Source organism: Meles meles, chromosome 4 (genome assembly GCF_922984935.1).
Source record: "Meles meles chromosome 4, mMelMel3.1 paternal haplotype, whole genome shotgun sequence".
Taxonomy (NCBI): domain Eukaryota; kingdom Metazoa; phylum Chordata; class Mammalia; order Carnivora; family Mustelidae; genus Meles; species Meles meles.
The window spans coordinates 42872657-42898085 of NC_060069.1; the positions used below are offsets into that span (position 1 = coordinate 42872657).

The 25429-nt window shown below is 39.3% G+C and overlaps 1 protein-coding gene across 2 annotated transcripts in view; it reads right to left on the reverse strand.

Moving 5' to 3' along the window:
- Positions 1-25429, reverse strand: part of OSBPL11 (oxysterol binding protein like 11) — a 100387-nt gene that overhangs the window by 60932 nt on the left and 14026 nt on the right. Inside the window, exon 3 of one of the 2 annotated variants that reach the window (XM_046003451.1) lies at positions 3808-3876. The exons of the other annotated variant lie outside the window; for it this stretch is intronic. Coding sequence (XP_045859407.1) covers positions 3808-3876 — 69 coding nt within the window. The remainder of the gene's footprint in view (positions 1-3807; positions 3877-25429) is intronic. 2 annotated transcript variants of the gene reach the window in all.

A 25429-nucleotide genomic window follows, 5' to 3' on the forward strand; every position in this document is an offset into this window, starting at 1 on the left:
AAGCAGTAAGCTCTCTGACACTGATCTTAGCAACATTATTTTGGATGTCTCCTCAGGCAAGGAGAACAAAAGCAAAAATAAACAACTGGGACTAGAACAAACAAAAAAGCTTTTGCATAGCAAAAGAAGCCATCAACAAAATGAAAGAGCAACCTACTAAATGGGAGGAGATATTTGCAAATGATATATCCAATAAGGGGAACATCTAAAATATATAAAGAATTCATAAAATCCAATATAAACAAAACAAAACAACCAATCCACTTAAAATGTGAGCAGACAACCTGAATAGAAATTTCTCTAAAAAAGACATATGGGGCGCCTGGGTAGCACAGTCAAGGTTAAGCGTCTGCCTTCAGCTCAGGTCATGATCCCAGCCAGGGTCCTGGGATGGAGCCCCACATCGGACTCCCTGCTCAGCAGGAGGCTGCTTCTTTCTCCTTCTCCCACTCCTCCTGCTTGTATTCCCTCTCTTGCTGTCTCTCTCCCTGTCAAATAAATAAATAAATAAATAAAATCTAAAAATAAATAATAATAAAATAATAATAATAAATAATAAATTAAAAAGACATACAGAGGGCGACTGGGTGGCTCAGTTGCTTAAGCCATCTGCCTTCAGCTCAGGTGATGATCCCAGGATTCTGGGATGGAGTCCTGCATTGGGCTCCTGTCTGCTTCTCCCTCTCGCTCTGCCCCTCGCTACTGCTTGTGCGCTCTCTCTCTCTTCCTCTCTCGCTAGTTCTCAAATAAATAAATCTTTTTTTTTTTTTTAAAGACATATAGATGGCCAACAGGCACACGAAAAGATCATTAGGGAAATGCACATCAAAACCACAATGAAATAACACCTCACAGCTGTCAGAATCGCTAGAATCAAAATTACAAGAAATAACACATGTTGGCAAATATGTGGAGAAAAGGGAACACTTGTGCACTATTGGGGGGATGCAAACTGTTTTTACAGCCACAGTGAAAACAAGTATGGAGGTTACTTAAAAATTCAAAATAGGGGGGCGCCTGGGTGGCTCAGTGGGTTAAAGCCTCTGCCTTTTGCTCAGGTCATGATCCCAGGGTCCTGGGATCGAGCCCCGCATCGGGCTCTCTGCTTGGCAGGGAGCCTGCTTCCTCCTCTCTCTCTCTGCCTGCCTCTCTCCCTACTTGTGATCTCTATCTGTCAAATAAATAAGTAAAATCTAAAAAAAAATAAAAAAATTAAAAAATTCAAAATAGGAAAACAAAACTGAAGGTATCACAACTCCAGACTTCAAGTTATATTACAAAACTACAGTAACCACAACAGTATGGTGCTGGCACAAAAACACACCCACAAGATCAACGGAACAGAACAGAAAACCCAGAAATCAACCCACAATTATATGGTCAATTAATCTTTAATGAAGGAGGAAAGAATATACATACAATGGGGAAAAGTCTCTTCAACCAATGGTGTTGGGAAGACTGGACAGCTATATGCAAAAGAATGAAACTGGACCACTTTCTTATACTACCTACAAAAATAAATTCAAAATGGATTAAAGACTTAAATGTGAGACTTGAAACCACAGAAATCCTACAAGAGAGAACAAAACTTCTCTGGCATCGGCCATAGCAACATTTTTCTAGATGTCTCCTGAGGCAAAGGAAATAAAAGCAAAAACAAACCATTGGGACTACATCAAAATGAAAACCTTCTACAGAGCCAAGGAAACACTCAACAAAACTAAAAGCAACCTACTGAATGCTAGAAGATATTTACAAATGACATATCCAATAAAGGGTTGGTATCCAAAATATATAAAGAACTGATAGAGGGGCGCCTGGGTGGCTCAGTGGATTAAGCCGCTGCCTTCGGCTCGGGTCATGATCTCGGGGTCCTGGGATCGAGCCCCGCATCGGGCTCTCTGCTCTGCGGGGAGCCTGCTTCCTCCTCTCTCTCTGCCTGCCTCTCTGCCTACTTGTGATCTCTCTCTCTGTCAAATAAATAAATAAATAAAAATCTTAAAAAAAAAAAAAAAAGAACTGATAGAAAAATTGTTAGCGAGGATGTGGAGCAAAAGGCATGCTCTTGCACTGTCGGTTGGAATGCGAACTGGTACAGCCACTGTGGGAAACAGTATGGAGTTTCCTCAGAAAATTAAAAATAGAACTACCCTGTGATCCAGTAACTGCACCACTGGACTTTTACCCCCAAAATACAAAAACAACAATGCAAAGGGATACATGCACCCCTATGTTTACTGTAGCATTATTTACAATAGCCAAATTATGGCAGCAGCCCAAGTGTCCATCAACAGATGAATGGATAAAGAAGATGTGGGGGCGCCAGGGTGGCTCAGTGGGTTAAAGCCTCTGCCTTCTGCTCGGGTCATGATCTCGGGGTCCTGGGATCGAGCCCCGCATCGGGCTCTCTGCTCAGCGGGGAGCCTGCTTCCCCCTCTCTCTCTGTCTGCCTCTCTGCCTGCTTGTGGTCTCCATCTGTCAAATAAATAAAATCTTTAAAAGAAAAAAAAAAAAAAAAGAAGATGTGGTATACACACACACACACACACACACACACACACACACAGGAATATTACGGTCATCAATAAGAATGAAATCTTGCCATTAGCAACAACATGGATGGAACTAGAGAGTATAATGCTAAATGAAATAAGTCAGTCAGAGAAAGACAAATACCATATGGTTTCATTCAAACAAAACAAAACAAAAAGAGAGAGAGAGAGAGAGACTGACTCTTAACTACAGAGAACAAACTTGATAGTTACCAGAGGGGAGGTAGGTATGGGGGTGGGTAAGAGAAAAAAAAAAAATTAAAATTAAATAAAATTAGAAGGAAAAAAAAAAAAAGAACTACCATATGATCCAACAATTCCACTTCTAGGTATTTATCTGAAAAAAAAATGAAAACACTAAATTGGAAAGACACATCACTCTATGGTCATTACAGCATTTATGATAGCCAAGATATGGAAGTAACCTAAATGTCATTTTTTCCCAAATTTTTAAAATATTTATCTAAAGCCTATTTAATCAACATATACTGTATTATCAGTTTCAGAGGTAGTTAAATGTCTTTGACAGATGAATGGAGAAAGAGGATGTGGTGTAAATACACACACACACACACACACACACACACACACACAAAAATGGTATACTATAAAAAAGAAATCTTGCCATTGATGACTTTCTGGATGAACTTAGAGGCTATTATGTTAGCTGAAATAAGTCAGACAGAAAAACAAATAATGAATGACTTCATTTATGTGTGGAATCTAAAAAACAAAACAAACAAACAAAACAAAGATTTATTGATATAGAGAACAAACTGGTGGTTGTCAGAGGAGAGGAGGGATGGGAGGATAAACAATATAGGTAAAGAGGATTAGGAGGTACAATCTTCCAGTTATAAAATAAGACAAAAGGACAATGTCTGGCATAGGGAATATAATCAATAATACTAAAGTAATTTGGTATGGTGACAGATGGCAACTAGACTTACGGAAGTGATATACATAAATATTAAGTCACTATGTTGTATACCCGAAACTAATACAATACTGCATGTCAATTATTCTTCGATTAAAGAAAATATTAACTTCTGAGGCATTTGGAGGGTGCCATCTGGACAGATGTCAACTCCTCTCAGCCTCTACAACGGAGAACTTATCAGACTTTAAATAACTGTAAATCCTTCTCTAAAAGGTTTCCCATCCATGTCTGTACAGAAGTAATATCAGAATATAAAATTATCAGCCCCAATTCTGGTCTCTTGGGAGAGGAATGTGACACAGAATAATCACTTACCTGTACTGCCACCCAGTGACAAGGTTGGTGTACTTCATTAAGTAGCCATATACATTTTCCATGTGATCACTGTTTCAAAAGATCAGAATGCACCGGTCAATAAAAATTAGAAATATCAGGAAGTTAACTGAACAGCTTTAAAAACAGCTGTAGATATATATGTGTTTTATGAATGCCTCAAACTTTCTTCAGAAGATTTACAGATTAACAAAGAGGTATTTAATCTACCAAATTTGATATCCATATGTCTTTATTTTACCAGATTTCTTCAAAACAAATATAATCCCCCATAGGTTATTATATAATATTTCAAATATGAAATCATTATATAAATATAAAGCAAATATACTATAAATATAATTATAAATAAAAATATTTTACAACAATTCACTACTAAAGAAATAAAATGGTTTTATGGTTTTAGAAAGCCAAGAAAAGGTCTCTAAATTGAATAGTGGCTCCTCACTCTGGTAGGACACATAAGAGGCCAATCTGTTGTCTCTGATTCCTTGGGCTTCCAAAACGAAGGTCCTGTTTTTGATCAGACTGTGACACCTCACTCCCACTCCACTTCAGACAGGTATGAGGCAAACTATTCTCTGTAAGTTTTGCCAATGGAAAGATTTTAATAAAGTCCTTATTACAACTGAGTTTGTTTACTTCCTGCCCCACTTTTTCACTTATTACACTTATATTCTGCTATAGTGGTTCTTAAAAATGCAGTATCTCCTTGATACTTCTTTTCTAACATTTTAAGGTCCCTTATACTTATGAAAAGTAAAGGAGACCTACATTGACATATCTTGTTGATACATTAATTTTTTATATCATGGCCTACATTGTAATCCCTTTAAAACTCACCTAAAGTTTTAACACTATAAAATGCAATTGATATTCATCATTAATTTACTTTACTATCCCTAAGTCACAGAGATACATGGTAAAATTTCACCTAACCAGCATTAACAGGAACTGGAAGAGTGAGGCAACTGGCAACCTTTAAAACGTGGATGTGTTAAAGGCAAAAACTAAGGAAGAGCTAGCTGACACAACTAACAGAACAAAGTTCAAAACGATTTAAATTGATCCCAACAACAAATAAAAAGGGCTGAAGATAAAGACTCTCTCAAGAAAATGAAATGACCAAACTGATTATAACATTCTAGTGCTATTACTGGGGAGTGAGTAGGGGGATGCCTCAAGAATAAACTCAATGTCGAGTGTCTTTCTAATCTCACTTCTTCAAAGGGTTTGAAAATAAAGATCAAATCTACAAATAAAGAATTGAGCCCATGACTATTTTTTTTTCCTATATTTTTCTTTCATTCTAAGGCTAGCAAGCAATACTGTCTATTGAGTGAAACTCATCAAGTCCTTCGAGTTTCATTAGGTCACTAAATCTCAAGAAGACAAAGGCTGTCCACTTCTAAAATGCCAACCCAAAGTTCTGTTATATGTTATGTCATGTTAAAACTGATAGTATCGGGGCGCCTGGGTGGCTCAGTGGATTAAGCCGCTGCCTTCGGCTCAGGTCATGATCTCAGGGTCCTGGGATTGAGCCCCGCATCAGGCTCTCTGCTCCGCAGGGAGCCTGCTTCCTCCTCTCTCTCTGCCTGCCTCTCTGCCTACTTGTGATCTCTCTCTCTCTGTCAAATAAATAAAATCTTAAAAAAAAAAAAAACAACTGATAGTATCAGCTGAATTCTCATTTCAATACTTTCTAGAGCCCATATCTAGAAGAAAGGATTCTCTGGAAACCCAGGCCCTTGGGTTTTTGCTAGAGATCCTCCAGTTGCAGCCCAGGTCACAGTAAAGCTTTTCTTTCAGTTCCACTGGTACTTAAAAAAGCATGAAGATATTTTTCTTGTCTGGCTCCCATATCTTTCCCAAGCTTCAGTCTTAAACAACACTTTGGGGTCACAGGAATCCCAATGTTCATGGATTTTGCCCAAAAATAACTTCCCAGAGTTCTTCCTCTGTTTCTTCTTTAGGGAAGCTCAGCTTCCCTCAACTGTATTTGCCTTCAAAACTTATTCCTTCACTTATATGTGGACTCTAAAAAAAATAATAACTTTCAAGAGAATTTTTTAATTTTTAAGTTATCTCTACACAAAATGTGAGGCTTGAACTCACAACCCTGAGATCGAGAGTGGCATTCTCCATTGCCTGAGCGAGCAGGCACCCCAAAAATAATTTTTGAAAAAGAACTCATAAATACAGAGAATAGACTGATGGTTGCCAGGGGTGGAGTAATAAGTAACGTGGATGAAAGTGGTCAAAAGATACAAACTTCCAGTTATAAAATAATTAAGTCTTGGAGATGTAATATCTAGCACATTGAGTATATTAAAAATACTATATTGCATATTTGAAAGTTGCTAAGAGAGATCTTAAAGGCTCTCATCACAAGAAAAAAAAAGTGTAATATATATGGTGAGAGATGTTTACTAGACACTGTGATCATCATTTCACAATGTATACCAATCAATGTGTACCAAATTAAGCTGTGTACCAGAAACTAATAGAATGTTGTATGTCAATTATAAATTAGGAAAAAACTTACTTGTTCATTCTAACCTATATTTTCATAACCTGAATATTTACTTATTTATTTATATATCTGATGCATCCATCCACAAAAAGCCCAAGGTGCCACATAACCTAGATTAAATATTTCTTCAAAGTATCAAAATAGTCCACAATTCACCATTTTTGGTTTTCTAAGCCCTTATAATCTACTTTCTCTACACCAAGCCTTCATAACTATACTATGACTATTAGCACAGAATAAAAACATTATAATTCAATTATAGTTCAATTGCTCTGGTTCTAAGACAATTATATTCTTTAAATGCATATGTGAACTGTGGAAAGAATCTTTCTGAAAACCTCAGTATATATTCACAACTGAAAAAAACAAGTAAAAATTTCATTTCCAAGTAACTGAAGATAATGCCTCATCTCCTTAACTTTTGTCCAGTCTCTCGTATTACTAAAGCTAATCCTCATCTTGGTCACATTTAAGTTATTTATATCAATCATTTAATAGCTATCAATGAATTTTTACTGATAAAATTCCAGTAGCATCATTCCCAAAATAAAATCAATATATATCCTTGTATATCCTTGTACTTCTCAGTACAGTAATGTTTTATGTTCAATTTTAAATGTTAGTATTTTGTCCATGCTTGTATCCAAAGAGTTAACTTTCCCACAAAAGTGACAAGGGCAATATTGATATGGTTATGATATTCAAATGTGCAATTAAGTATAACATGCCGGCCTGCTCTCACTTCATTAAATAGACATCTGAGGCTATAAAGAGTCAACTTAAGAACATCCTGTGCTTCAAAACAGCTGGATGGCACTGTTGCTTCTCATCCTTCCCAGTCATGCAAGCAGCAGATATGGAACAACTGCGCCATCTGGTGGTCAGTATAAAGAGCTTTGTGAGTGACAACTTTTGTTCACTTTTCCCTTTCTCCTTTTCTCTCCTTGTAACAGACTCATCATGTAGTACCTCTAACCGTCATGCTCTGCTCCCATTTAAAAATGTGTGAATTTTGGAGAGGTAAGACGGCTGTGGAGTAGGGCGACCCTAAACTTAACCCCTCCCTTGAACACAGCTGGATAAATATAAAATCACTATGAATACCCAAGAAATCGACTGGAAGTCTTATAGAACAAAGCTATCTATCTATCACATCTATAAACCAGAAAAACGACAAGTGGAATGTAGGAGCTGCCGTCAGTGGGAGGAAAGAAAAGTGGGAGAAAAATGGGCACTGCCCAAAGGAGGGCGCCCTAACAGTGGAGGGAGCATCCAGAAAGGAGGAAGAGAAGAAAGCCCAAGAAAAGAACGAATAAAGAAAAAAAAGAGTGAAAACATATGCAGGGAGCTGCACAAGAAAACTACTCCCCAAAATCATGGATGGGGACAAAGGAGAGGGTTACAATACTGCCAGTTTTCTACACAGTGAAGTGCAGATTTCCGAAGTCTGAGACCTTGCCAGGTTTGCACCTGGGGAGCTAAGCGGTTCTCCAATAGAAGAGCAGAGCTGAGCCCCTGCAGCAGGCAGCCTGAGGATCCTCAGGGTCACACAGGGAGAAGTGGTACCCCTGCTTGGAGTGCATTTGGTAGAGGTGACATGGCCTCTCTGTGGGCAAAGGGCCTTGCAGGTGCCATCAAACTGTCCCACTCCCCAGTACAGGAACAAAAACTCCAAGTGAGGGCTTCAAACCCTGGCATGAGCTGTGTTGTGATCTACCACAAACTCCAAACTTCTGAGAGTGCAGCTGTCTCCTGCGACAAGCTGCCACTGGCCACAAGGCAGGGCGACCCTCCCCCAGAGGATCAGTGTGGGTCTGTGCCCCAGGGGTCTCTGAAGTGTGGAATTTTGAAACATACCTACACTTGAGATAAAACACAGGAGTGCTCACCGTTTGGCAGGACAGCTAGGGCACAGGCAGGGTGAAGGCAGGAATGCGACAGAGACCAGTAACATAGACCCGGTCAATATTTGGGCATCTGTGAAGGCTTACTGAAGAGGGGTGGCACACATTTCCCGCTCTGGAGAGAACAGGTCAAAGCCAGCTTGATCCACCTCAGGGAGCTGAACAGCACCACCAAGTGGAAAACCGAGCCACTACATCAAGCCCCACTCTTCTCTGCAGGAGCACACCCACTAGGGCAACTCCACCTGAGAATCAGAGCAGCAGGCCCCTCCACCAGAACACCAGCACAAACCCCCTCACATACCAGGTCTACTGATCACAGAGTGCTGCAAAGCTTCACTGCTAATGAAAACAGGATCCAACATCCTTTGGGTTTTCTTATTTTACTTTGTTTTTGTTTTATTTTTTGGATACAGAAAGCAATTTTTAATGTTTTAATTTTACTATTTTATATATATATTTCTTAATTTTTACTTTTTTCTACCACTTTTCTTTCTTTCTACCATCTATCTTTCTTTATTTAAAGATTTTATTTATTTATTTATTTGACAGAGATCACAAGTAGGCAGAGAGAGAGGAGGAAGCAGGCTCCCCGCTGAGCAGAGAGCCCAGATGCGAGGCGCAATCCCAGGATCCTGGGATCATGACCTCAGCGGAAGGCAAAGGCTTTAACCCACTGAGCCACCCAGGCACCCCATCTACCATATTTCTTTTTTTAAAAGATGTATTTATTTGTGCTCGCTTCTGCAGCATATATACTAAGGATGACATGCAAATTCGTGAAGCATTCCATATTTTACACAGTTCCCCAGTGAACTGCCACTCTTCGTGGAGTAACTCCAAGGAATGGTATCAAAGTACAAGAATAATGAAATTGTGACATTTCACTAGAGAAATATTCCTGTAGCGAACTCTATGTCCTGTGAACGAAGCTGAACTGCACCTGGAAATTTATGTGTCGTTTCTACAACATCTCGCAAATGAGAAAATGTCAACTTGTGATTCTTTATAGAATTAAAAAAAAAAATTAAGATGTATTTATTTGAGAGAGAAAGAGAGAGCATGAGCAGGGAAGGGGCAGAGGGGGAGGGAAAGAGAGAATCCTCAAGCAGACTCCATGCTGAGAACAGAGCCCGATGCAGGGCTCCATCCCAGGACCCTGAGAGGACCTGAGCCGAAATCAAGAGTTGGCCATTCGGGGCGCCTGGGTGGCTCAGTGGGTTAAGCCCCTGCCTTCGGCTCAGGTCATGATCTCAAGGTCCTGGGACCAAGCCCTGCGTTGGGCTCTCTGCTCAATGGGGAGCCTGCTTCCCTCTCTCTCTGCCTGCCTCTCTGCCTACTTGTGACCTGTCAAATAAATCAATTAAATCTTTAAAAAAAAAAAAAAAAGAGTTGGCCATTCAACCGACTGAGCAACCCAGGCACCCCTATCTTTTGTCAATTGAGCTTTTCCTAACAAGTAGACCAAAACATACCTAGGATCTAGCTTCTTTATGTATTTTTTCCTTTTCCCTCAATTTTTAAATTTAAATTTTGTTTTATTTTCCTTTTTTTCTCTCTCCAAAATGAAAAGACAGAGGAATAAACCTCAAAAGAAAGAACAGGAAGAATTGATGACCAGAGATTTAATCAATGTAGATATAAGTAAGATGTCTGAACTAGAATTTAAAACAATTATACAGATACTAGCTGGGCTTGAAAAAAATCATAGAAGACACTAGAGAATAAAAGAACTAAAATCTAGTTAGGCCAAAATACTGTAACCGAGATGCATGGAGGCTACAAAAATGAGGATGGACGAAGAAGAGGAGCAAATCAGTGATACAGAAGGTAAAATTATGGAAAATAATGACACTGACAAGAAGAGGGAAAGAAAGGTAATGGACCACAGAAGTAGACTTAGGGATTTCGGTGACTTATGAAAATGTAAAAACATTGGTACCACAGGAGTTTCAGAAGATGAAGAGAGAAAAAAAGGGGTGGAAGGTGTATTTCAACAAATTATAGTTGAAAATTTCTCTAACCTGGGGAAGGACACAAACATCAAAACCCAAGAAACAGAGAGAATGCCCATTAAATTCAACAAAAGCTGACCATCACCAAGGCATATCACAGTCAAATTCACAAAATACACAGACAAGGAAAGAGTCCTGAAAGCAGCAAGGGATAAAAAGTCCTTAACCTAAAAGGGAAGACAGGTAAGGTTTGCAGCATATCTTCACAGAAATGTGAAGGCCAGAAGTAGTGGCAGGAAATATTCAACAGGCTAAATGGGAAAAGCATGCAGTCAAGAATTCTTTATCCAACAGGGCTGTCATTCAGAATAGAAGGGACAGGGATAAGGACTTTCCCGATAAAAACTAAAGGAGCTCTTTACCACTAAACTAGCCGTTCAAGAAATATTAAGGGGGACTCTGAATGGGGAGGAAAGGGACCAAAAGCGATAAAAACTAGAAATGACCAGAGAACATCACCAGAAACACCAACTCTACAGGTAATACACTGACACTAAATGTGTATCTTTCAATAATTACTCTCAATGTAAATGGACTAACTACTCCAATCAAAAGACACAGGGGTTATCAGATTGGATTTTTTAAAAAGATCCATTTATATGCTGCCTATAAGAGACTCATTTTAAACCTAAAGATACCTTCAGACTGAAAGGTAGAAGGGCATCTCCAGGGGCTCAGGTTAAAGGTCTGTCTTTGGCTCAGGTCAAAGCTCCTTCCAGGCTCCCTGCTCAGTGGGGAGTCTGCTTCTCCCTTTCCTTTTGCCCCCACCCTCACCCTGGTCATGTGCTCTCTCTCTGTTCTCTGTATCAAATAAGTAAATAAAATCTTAAAAAAAAAAAAAAGGAAGAAAGTGAGGGGATGGAGAACCATCTATCATGCTAATGTGCATCAAAAGAAAGCTGGGGTAGCCATACTTAATATCAGACAAACTAAATTTTATTTTTTTTCTATAGCTTTCTTTTTTAAAAAATTTTATTTATAACAGAGAGAGACAGTGAGAGAGGGAACACAAGCACAGGGGAGCTGGAGAGGAAGAAGCAGTTTCCCCACTGAGCAGAGAGCCCAATATGGGGCTCAATCCTAGGATACTGGGATCATGACCTGAGCTGAAGACAGATGCCCCACAACTGAGCCACCCATGCACCTGACAAACTAGATTTTAAAAAAGAGACTGTAGGGGCACCTGGGTGGCTCAGTGGGTTAAGGCCTCTGCTTTTGGCTCAGGTCATGATCTCAGGGTCCTGGGATCGATTCCCACATCGGGCTCTCTGCTCAGTGGGGAGCCTGCTTCCCCCTCTCTCTCTGCCTGCCTCTCTGCCTACTTGTGATCTGTCTCTGTCAAATAAATAAATAAAATCTTTTTAAAAAATTAAAAAATTTTTAAAAAATTAAAAATAAAAAAAGAGACTGTAACAAGAGATGAGGAAGGTCATTATATCATAATTAAGGGGTCTATCATTCAAGAAGATCTAATAATTGGAAATATTTATGCCCCCAACCTGGGAGCACCCAAATATATAAATTAATAATGAAGAAACTCATTGTGGGGCGCCTGGGTGGCTCAGTGGGTTAAGCCTCTGCCTTCAGCTCAGGTCATGATTTCAGAGTCCTGGGACTGAGCCCCACATCAAGCTCTCTGCTCAGTGGGGAGCCTGCTTCCCTCTTCTCTCTGCCTGCCTACTTGTGATCTCTCTCTCTGTCAAATAAATAAATAAAATCTTTAAAAAAAATTTTTTTTAAATAAAGTAACTACTTGATAACAATACAATAATGTAAGGGACTTTAACACCTCCCCCCCCCAGCAATGGATAGATCATCTAAGCAGAAAATCAACAAGGAAACAATGACGTTGAATGACATACTGGGCTAGATGGACTTAACAGATATATTCAGAACATTTCATCCTAAAGCAGCAGGATATATAATATTCTTTTCGAGTGCACATGGAACATTCTCCAGAAGAGATCACATAGTGGGTCACAAAGCAGCCTTCCAAAGTACAAAAAGATCGAGATCATACCATGCATATTTTCAGACCAAAACACTATGAAATTTGAAATCAACCACAAGAAAAAATTTGGAAAGACTTCAAATACATGGAAACTAAAGAACACCTTACTAGGGATCCCTGGGTGGCTCAGTTGGTTAAGCATCTGCCTTCAGCTCGGGTCATGATCCCTGGGTGGTGGGACTGAGTACTACATCAGGATCCTTGCGCAGCAGGGAGCCTGCTTCTCCCTTTGCCTGACACTCCCCCACTTGTGCTCTATCTCTCTCTGACAAATAAAAAATAAACAAACAAACAAAAAAAAGAGAACATCCTATTAAAGAAAGACTGGGTTAACCAGTAAATCAAAGAAATTTTAAAAAATACAGGGAAGCAAAAATGAAAACACAGCAGTCCAAAACCTTGGGAGGCAGCAAAAGCAGTCTTAAGAAGGAATTATATTGCAATACAGGCCTACCTCAAGAAGCAAGAAAAGTCTCAAATACACCTTACCTTACACCTAAACAGAGCTAGAAAGAGAACAGCAAATAAAACCTAAAGCCAACAGAAGGGAAATACAGATTAGAGCAAGATAAATGATAAAGAAACAAAACAACAACAAAAACAGAATTAATAAAATTGATAAACCCCTAGCCAGACTTATCAAACAGAAAAGAGAAACAGATAAAATCACAAAGGAAAGAAGAGAGAAATCACCAGCAACACCACAGAAATACAATGATAAGAGAATACTACAAAACACTATATGACGGGCGCCTGGGTGGCTCAGTGGTTTAAAGCCTCTGCCTTCAGCTCAGGTCATGATCTCAGGGTCCTGGTATCAAGCCCCGCATTGGGCTCTCTGCTCAGCGGGGAGTCTACTTCTCCCCCTCTCTCTCTGCCTGCCTCTCTGCCTACTTGTGATCTCTGTCAAATAAATAAATAAAATCTTAAAACAAAACAAACAGCACTATATGACAATAAACTGGGCTATCTAGAAAAAATGGACTACTTACCAAAACTGAAACAGGAATAGAAAAATTTGAACATAATCAGCAAAGAAACTGAATCAGTTATCAAAAATCTCCCAACAAACAAAAGTCCTGGGCCATATGGCTTCCCAGGGGAATCTTTTTTTTTTTTTTAATTTGCCAGAGAGCAAGAGCACAAGCAGGAGGATCAGCAGAGGGAGCAGGAGAAGCAGACTCCCTGCTGAGCAGGGAGCCCAATGCTGGGCTCGATCCCAAGACCCTAAGATCATGACATGAGTCAAAGGCAGATGTTTAACCATCTGAGCCACCCAGGCACCACCCCCCCATTAGGAATTCTAATAGACATTTAAAGAAGAGTTAATACTTATTCTTCTCAAACTGCTCCAAAAAATAGAAATGGAAGGAAAACTTTCAAACTCATTCTACAAAGTCAGCATTACCTTGATTACAAAATCAAAGACCCCACTAGAAAGGAAAGTATAGGCCTGATGATGGATGCAAAAATTCTCGATAAAATACTAGCAAATCAAATTCAACAGTATGTTAAAGAATTATTCAGCACAATCAAGTGGGACTTATTCTGGGACTGTAGGGGTGGTTCAATATTTGCAAATCAATCAATGTGATACGCCACATTAATAAAAGAAAGGATAAGAACCATATGATCCTGACAATAGATAAAGAAAAAGCATTTGACAAAACATAGTATCCATCTTTGATAAAAACCCTCAACAAAGTAGAGACAGAGGGAACACATCTCAACATCAAAAAAGGCCATATACAAAAGACCCAAAGCTAACACCATCCCCGGGGAAAAACTGAGAGCTTTTCCTCTGTGGTCAGGAACAAGGTAAGGGTGTACACTCTCAATATTACTATTGAACAGTACTGGTAGCCTTAGCCTCAGCCATCAGGTAACAAAAAGATATAAAAGGCATCCAAAAAAAAAAAAAAAAAAAAAGAATCCAAATCAGCAGGGAAGAAGTCAAACTTTCACTATTTGCAGATGACATGATACTCTCTGTAGAAAACCCAGAAGACTCCACCAAAAAATTGCTAGAACTAATACATGAATTCAGCAAAGTTGCAGGATATAAAATCAATGTGCAAAATTCAATAAAGAAGCAGCAGAAAAAGAAATTGAGGAATCAATCCCATTTGCAATTGCACCAAAAACAGTAAGATACCTAGGAACAAACATAACTAAAGAAGTAAAAGATCTGTTCTCTGAAAACTACGGAACACTTATGAAAGAAATTGAAGAGGAAATAAAGAAGTGGAAAAGCATTCCATGTTCATGGATTGGAAGAACATTGTTAAAATGTCTATACTACCCAAAGCAAGCTACATATTTAATGTAATCTCTATCAAGATGCCATCAGCATTTTTCACAAAAGTAGAACAAACAATCCTAAAATTTGTATGGAACCATAAAAGACCCAAAATAGTCAAAGCAACTTTGAAAAACGAAACAAAACTGGAGGCATCATGATTCCAGATTTCAAGCTGTATTACAAAGCTATAGTCATTAAGACAGTATGGTACAGGCGCAAAAACAGACTCAAAGATCAATGGAACAGAATAGAGAACCCAGAAATGGACCCAAACTACATGGTCAACTAATCTTTGACAAAGCAGGAAAAAATATCCAATGGAAAAAAGACAGTCTCTTCAATAAATATTGTTAGGAAAACTGGACAGTGACATGCAGAAGAATGAAACTGGACTACTTTCTTAAACCATACACAAAAAGAAAATCAAAATGGATGAAAGACCTAAATGTGAGACAGGAAACCATCAAAATCCTAGAAAAGAACACAGCCAGCAACCTCTTTGACACTGGCCGTAGCAACCTATTAGACACATTGCCAGAGGGGAAACAAAAGCAAAAATGAACTATTGGGACTTGAGATAAAAAGATTCTGCACAATGAAGGAAACAATCAACAAAACTAAAAAAGTGCAACCTACAGAATGGGAGTAGGTATTTGTAAATGACATATGTGATACAGTGTTAGTATTCAAAATCCAGAAAGAATTTATCAAACTCATAAATGATCCAGTTAAGAAATGGGCAGAAAACATGAATAGATACTTTTCCAAAGACAAACAGATGTCTTACGCACATGAAAAGATGCTCATCATCACTTATTATCAGGGAAATACAAATCAAAACCATGGTGAGATATCACCTCACACCTGTCAGAATGGCTAAAATGAACAACACAAGAAAAAACAGGTGCTGGCGAGGATATGGAGAAAGGGGAACCCGCTTGCACTGTTGGTGGGAATGCAATCTGGTGCCATCAGTATGGAGGCTCCTCAAAAAGTAAAGAAAATAGAACTACCCTATGATCCAGCAATTGCACTACTAGGTATTTACCCAAAGGATACAAAAATACAGCAAAGGGGAACAAGCCCCTTTATGTTTACAGCAGTACTATCAATAATAGCCAAACTATGGAGAGAGCCCAAATGTCCATCGACTGATGAATGGATGAAGATTGGTAATATATACACAATGGAATATTACTTGGCCATCAAAAAGAATGAAATCTTGCCATTTGCAACAATGTAGACAGAGCTAGAGCATATTATGCTAAGTGAAGTAAGTCAGAGAAGACAAATAGCAAATGTCTCACTCATTTGTGGAATTTAAAAAGGAAAACAGATGAACAGATGGAAAGGGGGAAAAAAGGGAAAGTGAAACAAACCATTAAGAGACTCTCAAATGAGAACTGAGGGCTGATGGAGGGAGGTGGGTGGGGGATGGGCTAGATGAGTGATGGGCTAGATGGGCTGTAATGAGCACTGGGTGTTGTACATAAGTGATGAATCACTGAATTCTACTCCAGAAACCAATACTGCACTGTATGTTAACTAAGCAAAATTTAAATAAAAATATAAAAAAGGGGCCCCTGGGTGGCCCAGTCAGTTAGTTAAGCGTCCAATTCTTGGTTTCACCTCAGGTCATGATCAGTAGTATTGTGAGATCAAGCCCCAAGTTGGGCTCCGTGCTCAGCATGGAGTCTGCTTGAGATTCTTTCCCTCCTCCTCTCCCTCCCCCTGCTCATGCACACTCTCTCTAAAATAAAAAAAAAATTTTAAAAAATAAAATATCAGTGCCTGGGTGGCTCAGTCATTAAGCGTCTGCCTTTGGCTCAGGTCATGATCCCAGGGTCCTAGGATGGAGCTCCACATTGGGCTCCCTGCTTGGTGGGGAGACTGCTTCACCCTTTCCCACTTCCTCTGCTTGTGTTCCCTATCTCTCTGTGTTTCTGTCAAATAAATAAATAAAATCTTTTTTTTTTAAAGATTTTATTTATTTATTTGACAGTGAGAGAGAGAGAGAGATCACAAATAGGCAGAGAGGCAGGCAGAGAAAGAGGAGGAAGCAGGCTCCCTGCTGAGCAGAGAGTCCGATGCGGGGCTCGATCCCAGGACCCCGGGACCATGACCTGAGCCGAAGGCAGAGGCCCCAACCCACTGAGCCACCCAGGTGCCCCAATAAATAAAATCTTTTTAAAAATAATAAAATAAAAAATACAATAAGATGTGTGACATTTTAAAGATTTTTAATGTACCTGTTAATATGAATAAAATCTAGTTGTTCAATTGGGAACACACGAGTCTGATCATATCATACTGCTATTTTGTGTTCTATGAAGTAGAAATGATGGTCCAAAAGACTAATACACTAAAAAATAAGCTATGAAAAAGTTAATTTCTTTTTCAGGCCTTCAGCAACTACACTGCTCAACAAATTGGGTATATTCCAATCTTCTAAACTTGTTAACCTTCAATTGGGATTAGTACTAGAGGCTGATGGTCTGTAAAAAACAACAGATTAACTGAACTACGCCAAGTGGCATTATTATAGTTAATGTGAGCCTCATCTTCTCCAAAATATGTTAATAACGATTATTTCAATTCCCAAGTCTCCATTACTATAACGTACTTATTTCTTACCCCTTCTTGATCAGACTGAAGGAAGATATGTAGAAGCTTTTAAAGTTAACTTTAAAACTACTTTTTTAACAGTCTCAAATCCTTTCATTTCACTTCAGCATAATAACTCAGTACCTTCTAAATGTAAAGCACTATGAAATCACTGAAAGGGATGGGGGGGGGGGGCGCCTGGGTGGCTCAGTTGGTTGGATGACTGCCTTTGGCTAAGGTCATGATCCTGGAGTCCCAGGGTCAAATCCTGCATGGATTCCCTACTCCCTGTTCAGCGGGGAGTCTGCTTCATCCTCTGACCCTCCCACTTTCGTGCTTTCTCTCATTCTCTCTTTCAAACAAATGAATAAAATCTTTTTAAAAAAGAGATGGGAAAATAAAAAAGGCAAATTCTTTCCATCCCCAAATGATAGTCTAATATAAGAGAAATACATCTCCTTGAAGAAAAAGACAAGACAAGGGCTCCTATTGATGGACAGACACATTGGGGACTTTGTTTTTAGCTGTCACACAAATGGGAAAGGTTATTTCACTAAAGACATAGGATTCACTAAACAAAGACATAGGAGTCGATAGTGACTGAGGCTGAAATGACTGCATGGGACTGATCAGATGTGAAGTGAAAAAGAGATCGACAGTGAGAGTAAAGGTGAGACAGAAGGGGCAGGGCCACCCCCTGATTTCCAGCTGGAACAACTGTGCAGATACGAATACCTTTACTGGGAAGTTTCGGGTTTGTTACAATTTCCCATGTTGAATTTCAGGGATCTGTGGGACTTACCCAGGGAGATATCCAATAAGGTAGCATGATTTGCTTTGGACATATAGATTTGGTAGTAATCAGGGCTCCTGGGTTGCTGAATGGATTAAGCCTCTGCCTTTCAGCTCAGATCATGATCTCAGGGTCCTGGGATTGAGTCTCACATCGGGCTTTCCGCTCGACAGGGAGTCTGCTACCACCTCTCTCTCTCTGCCTGCCTCTCTGCCTATTTGTGATCTCTGTCAAATAAATAAATAAAATCTTTTAAAAAAAGATTATCAGCATATAAGCATGTAAATGGTTTTAAAGCCATGAGAGCAAATAAAATCACCCAAGAAGGATTATAAAATGACAAGAGATGGAACAGAGTCTAAGAAAGAATGCTAAGGAAAGTTTTAGAAGCTAGGGGTGTACAGAGAAGAGCAAGAAGTAGCTCAGTAGCAGGAAGAAAACAAGGAATATTTCAAATAAGTTTGTGGTCAAGCATGTTTAAAGCTACTGGGGGGAGAAATAAGATGAAGACTAAGAAGTTTCTATTAGATTTAACAACCAAGACACAACAGATCAATGGAATGATGAAGGCACAGCCAGCTGGCAGTATTAAGAGAAGCTGGGAGAAACAGGACTGGTTAAAAGGACCTTCAGACAGGGTAGTTCTAAGTACCCAAAGTGAAGGAGATAGAAAGAAAGACTCAAGACAGGAGAAAGGAAAATGGGAGAGAGGTGGCTTCCAGAATCCAGGTAGAGGAATTAGTCTTAGACTCCTTACCACATTTAACTGCAGTCAGGAATTTAAGCAGGCTGTAGTCAGTCAAGCCACAGATCAAAAACTGTCCTCCAAAATTAGTTTAGTTTTGGTTCACTCCCTTAATAGCATAAATAGCATGATGAAGGGAGACAGCAGCCGGCTTAGCTAAGGAAAAAGCAACTAACAACAGATGGGAGTGACTGCAACACATGTACCTCCTTCTGCTGTAAAAAGATATTCTGCAGAGCAGTGACTGCTTCTTATTCATCTTAGTGTTCCTTGCAGCACCTAGTGTACAGGCTGGGATATAACAGGTGTTTAAGAAATCGCTGCTGAATGATTTAAGCAATGGGAAGATGGAAGGAGAATGTTTCTATAAAACCACAAAATAATTCTGAGTCACTGGCAAAAAAATAAAACATAAAAATAAAATAAATTCACATATCAGAATGGCAGGAAACAAGTGTTGGAGAGGATTTGGAAAAAGAGGAAACCTCTTCCACTGTTGGTGGGAATGCAAGTTGGTACAACCACTTTGGAAAACAATGTGGAGATTCCTTAAGAAATTAAAAATAGAGCTTCCTTATGACCCTGCAATTGCCTACTGGGTATTTACCCCCAAAATACAGATGCAGTGAAAAGAAGGGCCATCCATACCCCAATGCTCATAGCAGCAATGGCCACAGTCAGCAAACTGTGGAAAGAGCCAAAATGCCCTTCAACAGACAAATGGATAAAGAAGATGTGGTGCATATATACAATGGGAGTATTATGCCTCCATCAGAATGGATGAATACTCTAATCAATCTCAGATAAAATTCAATTTTTTTATTTTTTTAAATTTTATTATTATTTTTTAAATTTATTTGACAGAGATCACAAGTAGATAGAGAGGCAGGCAGAGAGAGAGAGGGAAGCAGGCTCCCTGCTGAGCAGAGAGCCCGATGTGGGACTCGATCCCAGGACCCCGGGATCATGACCCGAGCCGAAGGCAGTGGCTTAACCCACTGAGCCACCCAGGTGCCCTCAGATAAAATTCTAATTCCAACTGTGTTTTAGTCTATACTCAAAAGTATGAAGTCAAGTGAAAGGTACTCCCTTCCTGCCAAAACCTGAAAAATGTTAATGCTCTTTGCACTAATGTACAGAATTATTGAATCACTATACTGTACACTTGAAACTCATATAACACTGTATGTTAATTATTCTGGAATTAAAATTTTTTTAAAATGTTAACGCTCAGGGCATCTGGGTGTCATGGGGTAAAGCCTCTGCCTTTGGCTCAGGTCATGATCCCAGGGTCCTGGGATCGAGCCCCGCATTGGGCTCTCTGCTCAGGGAGCCTGCTTCCCCCCTCTCTGCCTACTTGTGATCTCTGTCAAATAAATAAATAAATAAATCTTTAAAAAAAAAATGTTAACGCTCTTGGGCCCAAGAACTTTACTTCCAGGTATCTAGTCTAAGGAAATGATTAGAAATGAGACAAAAATAATATGCAACTGTGTTCACTGTAGCACTATTTATAATGATTAAAATAATAATAATAAACAAAGAAAGAAAAAAGGAAATGGAGAGGAAGAAAACAAATAAGTTCAATGTAGGCATCAAGAGAATGATTAAGAAGTATCACAGATTGGGGTGCCTAGGTGGCTCAGTTGGTTAAGCCTCTGCCTTTGGCTCAGGTCATGATCCCTGGGTCCTGGGATCAAACTCTGCATCTGGCTCTCTGCTCAGCGGGAAGCCTGCCTCCCCCTGGCACTGTGCCTGCCTCTCTTCCTACTTGTGATCTCTTTCTCTATGTCAAATAAATAAATAAATAATCTTAAAAAAAAAAAAAAAGAAGTAGTAGTAGTATAACAGATTACACTGTATGTTAAACCACTGGAATTTAATACTTTATTTAAAAAAAACAAAAAAGGAAGTATCACAGAATAGTATTCACCAAGTAAAATGTTCTTGAGTTTCTAACAACAAAGATCATTAAAAACTCAGACTATCAAATTTTATATAGCCTATAAAAATATGCACAGAATAAAACTACACAAAATAGTAACGATGGTTACTATCCCACTAAATGGGAAGAATTATGGATGGTTTTACTTTGCCCCTTTACTGTTTCACATTTTCCAACTTAAAATCGTATTATTTTTACAACCAAACAGTTTTTAAATGTTCAATTATCTTGAATAGGTGGCAAAATTCACCTTTTCAGGCACAGAACTATTTCTATCTATTATTAGGTACAGATTAAATTTTTTAAAACTTTCTAGTGTGGCCATACAACCATTGCTCTTCTGGGATGTAAAACTGTTTCCTTCCTAGATGTACTTACTTCCCAAATGAACTTACACATACCCAAAACTGGGCAGGGTAGCTGGAAGAACGAGGTAAAACCAGACTGCATTCTAAAGCAAATTCAGTTGACTGTAAGAAATAAAAACATTTTTAATATCAAAACTCTCATAAATGTTAAAACAACACAACAAAAACAAAAAAACAAAAACAAAAAATCTTGCTCCCTCCTGACACATTTCCACGTGAAGAACTTCTCCAGAGAGCTCCTGTCCTCCCCTCCCCATTCTTACCCTGACACCTTCCACAGCTGGGCATGAAGGGTTCACCCTTTCTGAGCACTTTCCCTTGGCTATGCTTCCTACCCAAAGAAGACATTCTTATCTGCTCTGACAGAGAAAAGACCTGAGTATTCCAAACACCTGTGACTAGGTAAATAAGCATGCCTAATTTCAGGGTGGAAACAGCAAACCTACCTTACCCCATTAACTGCTGCTGCCTCCTTCAGTGAGCTTTTCCAGTACTAAAACTATTTAACATCCATTAGAATGTCTATTATGAAAACCAAACAAAAGACAGAAAATAACAAGGGTTGGCAAGGATGTGGAGAAACTGGCACCTTTCTGCACTGATGGTGGGAATATAAAATGGTACAGCTGCTGTGGAGAACAGCAAAGGTGGGTCCTCAAAAAGTTAAATGTCGAATTGTTCTTTGACCCAGCAATTCCACTTCTGGGTATATACCAAAAGAATGAAAGCAGGGACTCGAACAGATACTTGTTATACCAATGTTCACTGTGGCATTATTCACAACAGCCAGAACATGGAAACAAACCCAAACGTACACCAACAGATGAATGGATAAACAAAACATAGCAAACACATGCAATCAAATATTATTCAGTCTTAAAAAGGGAGGATATTGTGACACATGCTGCAACATGGACAAAACTTGAGGACATTATGCTAAGTGAAATAAGCCAAACACAAAATGACAAATATTGCATGATTTCACTTATATGAGGTACCTAGAGTAGTCAAAATCAGAGACAGAAGATAGAATAGCAGTTCCAAGAGGCTGAAGGTCGGGGTGAGGCATGGGGAATTATTATTTGATGAGTACAGAGTTTTAGTTTGGGATGATGAAAAATTCTAATTGTAGCGACAGGGGCACCTGGTTGGCTCGGTTGTGTTAAGCATCTGCCTTCCGCTCAGGTCATGATCTCAGCATCGTGGGATCGAGCCCTACATCAGGTTCCCTGCTCAGCACAGAGTCTACTTATCCCTCTCCCTCCACCCCTCCTGCTCATGTTCTCTCTCACTCTCTCTCTCTCAAATAAATAAATAAAATCTTAAAAAAAAAAAAAAGAATAGTAGTGATAGCTGGACAACAATGTGAATGTACTTAGTGACACCAAACATCACACCTAAAAAAAACAGATGGTAAATTTTATATGTATATTGTATCACAATTAACAGCAACAACAAAAAACCTGCCAATTTAATTATGTCCTGTCTGATTCCTGTGTCCTTTCTCAACTGGCCCTGAACTCGGGGTATTATTTACTGACCTCTGGAAGCAACAGATACAGAGTAGAATATAAAATTGTCATGAATTTTGAAGATAGCACAGAAAACTCTCATGGAAGTTACACCAGCAATGGACTAGTTGAAATCACAAACTAGATCCACTTAAGTTACCTACTATCAGGAAGAGGGGAACCTGGGTGGCTCACTTGGTTAAACATCTGACTCTTAATTTCAACGCAGGTCATGATCTCAGGGTTGTGAGATCATGACCTGAGCTGAAATTAAGAGCTGCGCTCCATGCTTAGCAGGGAGTCTACCTGAGATTCTCTCTGCCCTCACCTTCCCCCTCTCCCCAGCCACACTCGCCTTGTGTGCACATGTGCACAAGAGAGAGGTCTCTCTCCCTCTAAAAAAAAAAGAAAAAAGAAAAGAAAAAATTTCTACGTGGAAAAGTAGAAAGTCACCTCTAACATCTCAAGAAAGCTAGAAAGTTGTTTATTATAATGGAAAGAACATGGCTTACAACCAGAATGATACAGGTAGGAACTCCAGTGTGACCTTGGGTAGATAAAACATCTGGTCCTGAGTTTCCTCAGCTGTAAATGGGGATAAGAATATGTTTTACAGATTTACAATGAGGAAAGAAGAAGAGCTGAAGGCAGAGGCTTTATTAACCCACTGACCCACCCAGGCGCCCCTAAACCCATATATTTTTGAAGTGTATTTCAATATGGTTAATGCTCAACAAATATTGGTTCAGGAAGTCAACTCCTCCATAGGCAAGTTCCTTTGATTTAGGCTCATTTTCTAGATCTGTCTTATCTTCTTAACCTGACATTTTCAGGTCAGAACAATGGGACCTAAAAAGCTCTAAGACTTCCACTTCTTTTAAGAAATTATTACTGTTAAATGAAACAAGATGGGATCAGGAGGGAGACAAACCATAAGAGACTCTTAATCTCACAAAACAAACTGAGGGTTGCCAGGAGTGGGGTAGGAAGAGGGTGGTTGGGTTATGGACACTGGGGAAGATATGTGCTATGGTGAGTGCTGTGAAGTGTAAACCTGGCACTTCACAGACCTGTACCCCTGGGGCTAATAATACATTATACGTTAATAAAAAATTTAAAAATTAAAAAAAGAAATTATTACTATTATTACCCAGTAGGCATTTTGTCAACAATGAACGGCCTGAGATGTTACCCTGCTTGCAAGCTAACAAGTTATTAGCCCAGTTTCATGGATGCTGGCAGAAGGCATGAGACTCCTGAGACAGAGACAAGAGACTTCAGCAGCCACAGCCATAGTTCCCATCACACAGGGCAACGCAAAGAGGACCAGAGATGCCTGCACCTGCAGGAGGCTGTCATACGGGTGAGGAACCGTGTACAGGGAACCCAGATCTTTCAGTGGGCAGTAAGTCAGCCTGACTCTGCAGCAAGGAGACCTTATGTTTATTATATTGGATGGTAAATAAACTGACTTTTGTTCACAAGGAAGACACTATATCTTCCAAGACTGTTTGCTATACAAATTTTGGGGAAAAAAAACAGTAAGGGACCAAGGAAGAACTGTCTCCCAACAAGCATTACTGTGTATTACATTATCCAACCCCGTCGTCTAGCCACCAGTTCCCCTCCTCAGAGACAAGGATTTCTCTCAATTTCTTGTGTACTTCTTCAGAGATAGTCCATGCACCTACAAAGGCACATGTACACACACACACACACACACACACACACTTTATTTTTTAAACAAATGCTTACAATTATACGCACAGTTCTGTACCTTGCTTTTCTTTCTTTTTTCTTATGGCTTTGAACTTTTTTTTTTTTATATATGAGAGAGAGAGACTCCAAGCAAGGGGAGCAGTGGAGGGAGAGGCAAACTCTCCGCTAAGCAAGGAGCCCGATGTAGGGCTCGATCCCAGGACCTCGGGATCATCACCCGAGCTGAAGGCAGATACTTAACTGACTGAGCCAGCCAGGCACCTCTGTACCTTGCTTTTCTTAGGGATGGTTTCATACTGACACATATGGCTCTAACTCATTCTTAACATCTGCATAGTCATCCATTTTATGGCAGTGTCATATAGTTAACTAGTCACCTTATGAACAGCGTTGTTTCTAGGCTTTTCACCAACTTGATCTCCAAAGAGGTTACAACCAATTTAACTCCCACTCTTTAATGAAGAACAAGGAGCTATTTCCTCACACCATTGAAGGCAGCATTGTTTGCCAACAAAAATAGGGTATAGCTCTTACCTATGAACAGGACTTTCAGACATCACTAGTAGGCTTTTCAATACCCCTTATGTTCAAAATTAAGTTTCTAAAACTTAAATGCAAGGTAATGTTATACTGTGGAATAAGCTCATAAAGGATATACAGGATCTAGTTCTGATTTTCCCACTAACTACTGCCATGAGTGACCTTGGTCAAATCAATCTCTCTGGGCCTCAGTTTTCTCATGTGTTAGATAACCCGTAACCTAAAATGTGTGTGCATCACTCATCTCTTAAAATTCTAAAGGTTTTTCTCAATAGGAAATTGTTATTTCAAAAGTAAAATTTGCAAATAAGAGCAACATTGCATTTATAATTTAAAATTTTTTAAGTAGAAAACTTTTTCTGGTACCATATCTTACTCATATAGTGATACTTATCCCTCATATACTTCTAAAAGGTCTTCTCAACAGCCATTTCAGTAAGACCAAGACACCACAGACCTAGAATATCGAGGCACTGGAAGTCTCACTGCCACCCTCACTATCTACATGTATTCTCTCATTCCATTTTGGCATGTATCTCTCTCTGGTTTCATTTTATTTTCTTCTCTCTCTTTGGTTTTAAACCATACTTAGCTCCCAAATACACTCAAGAGTA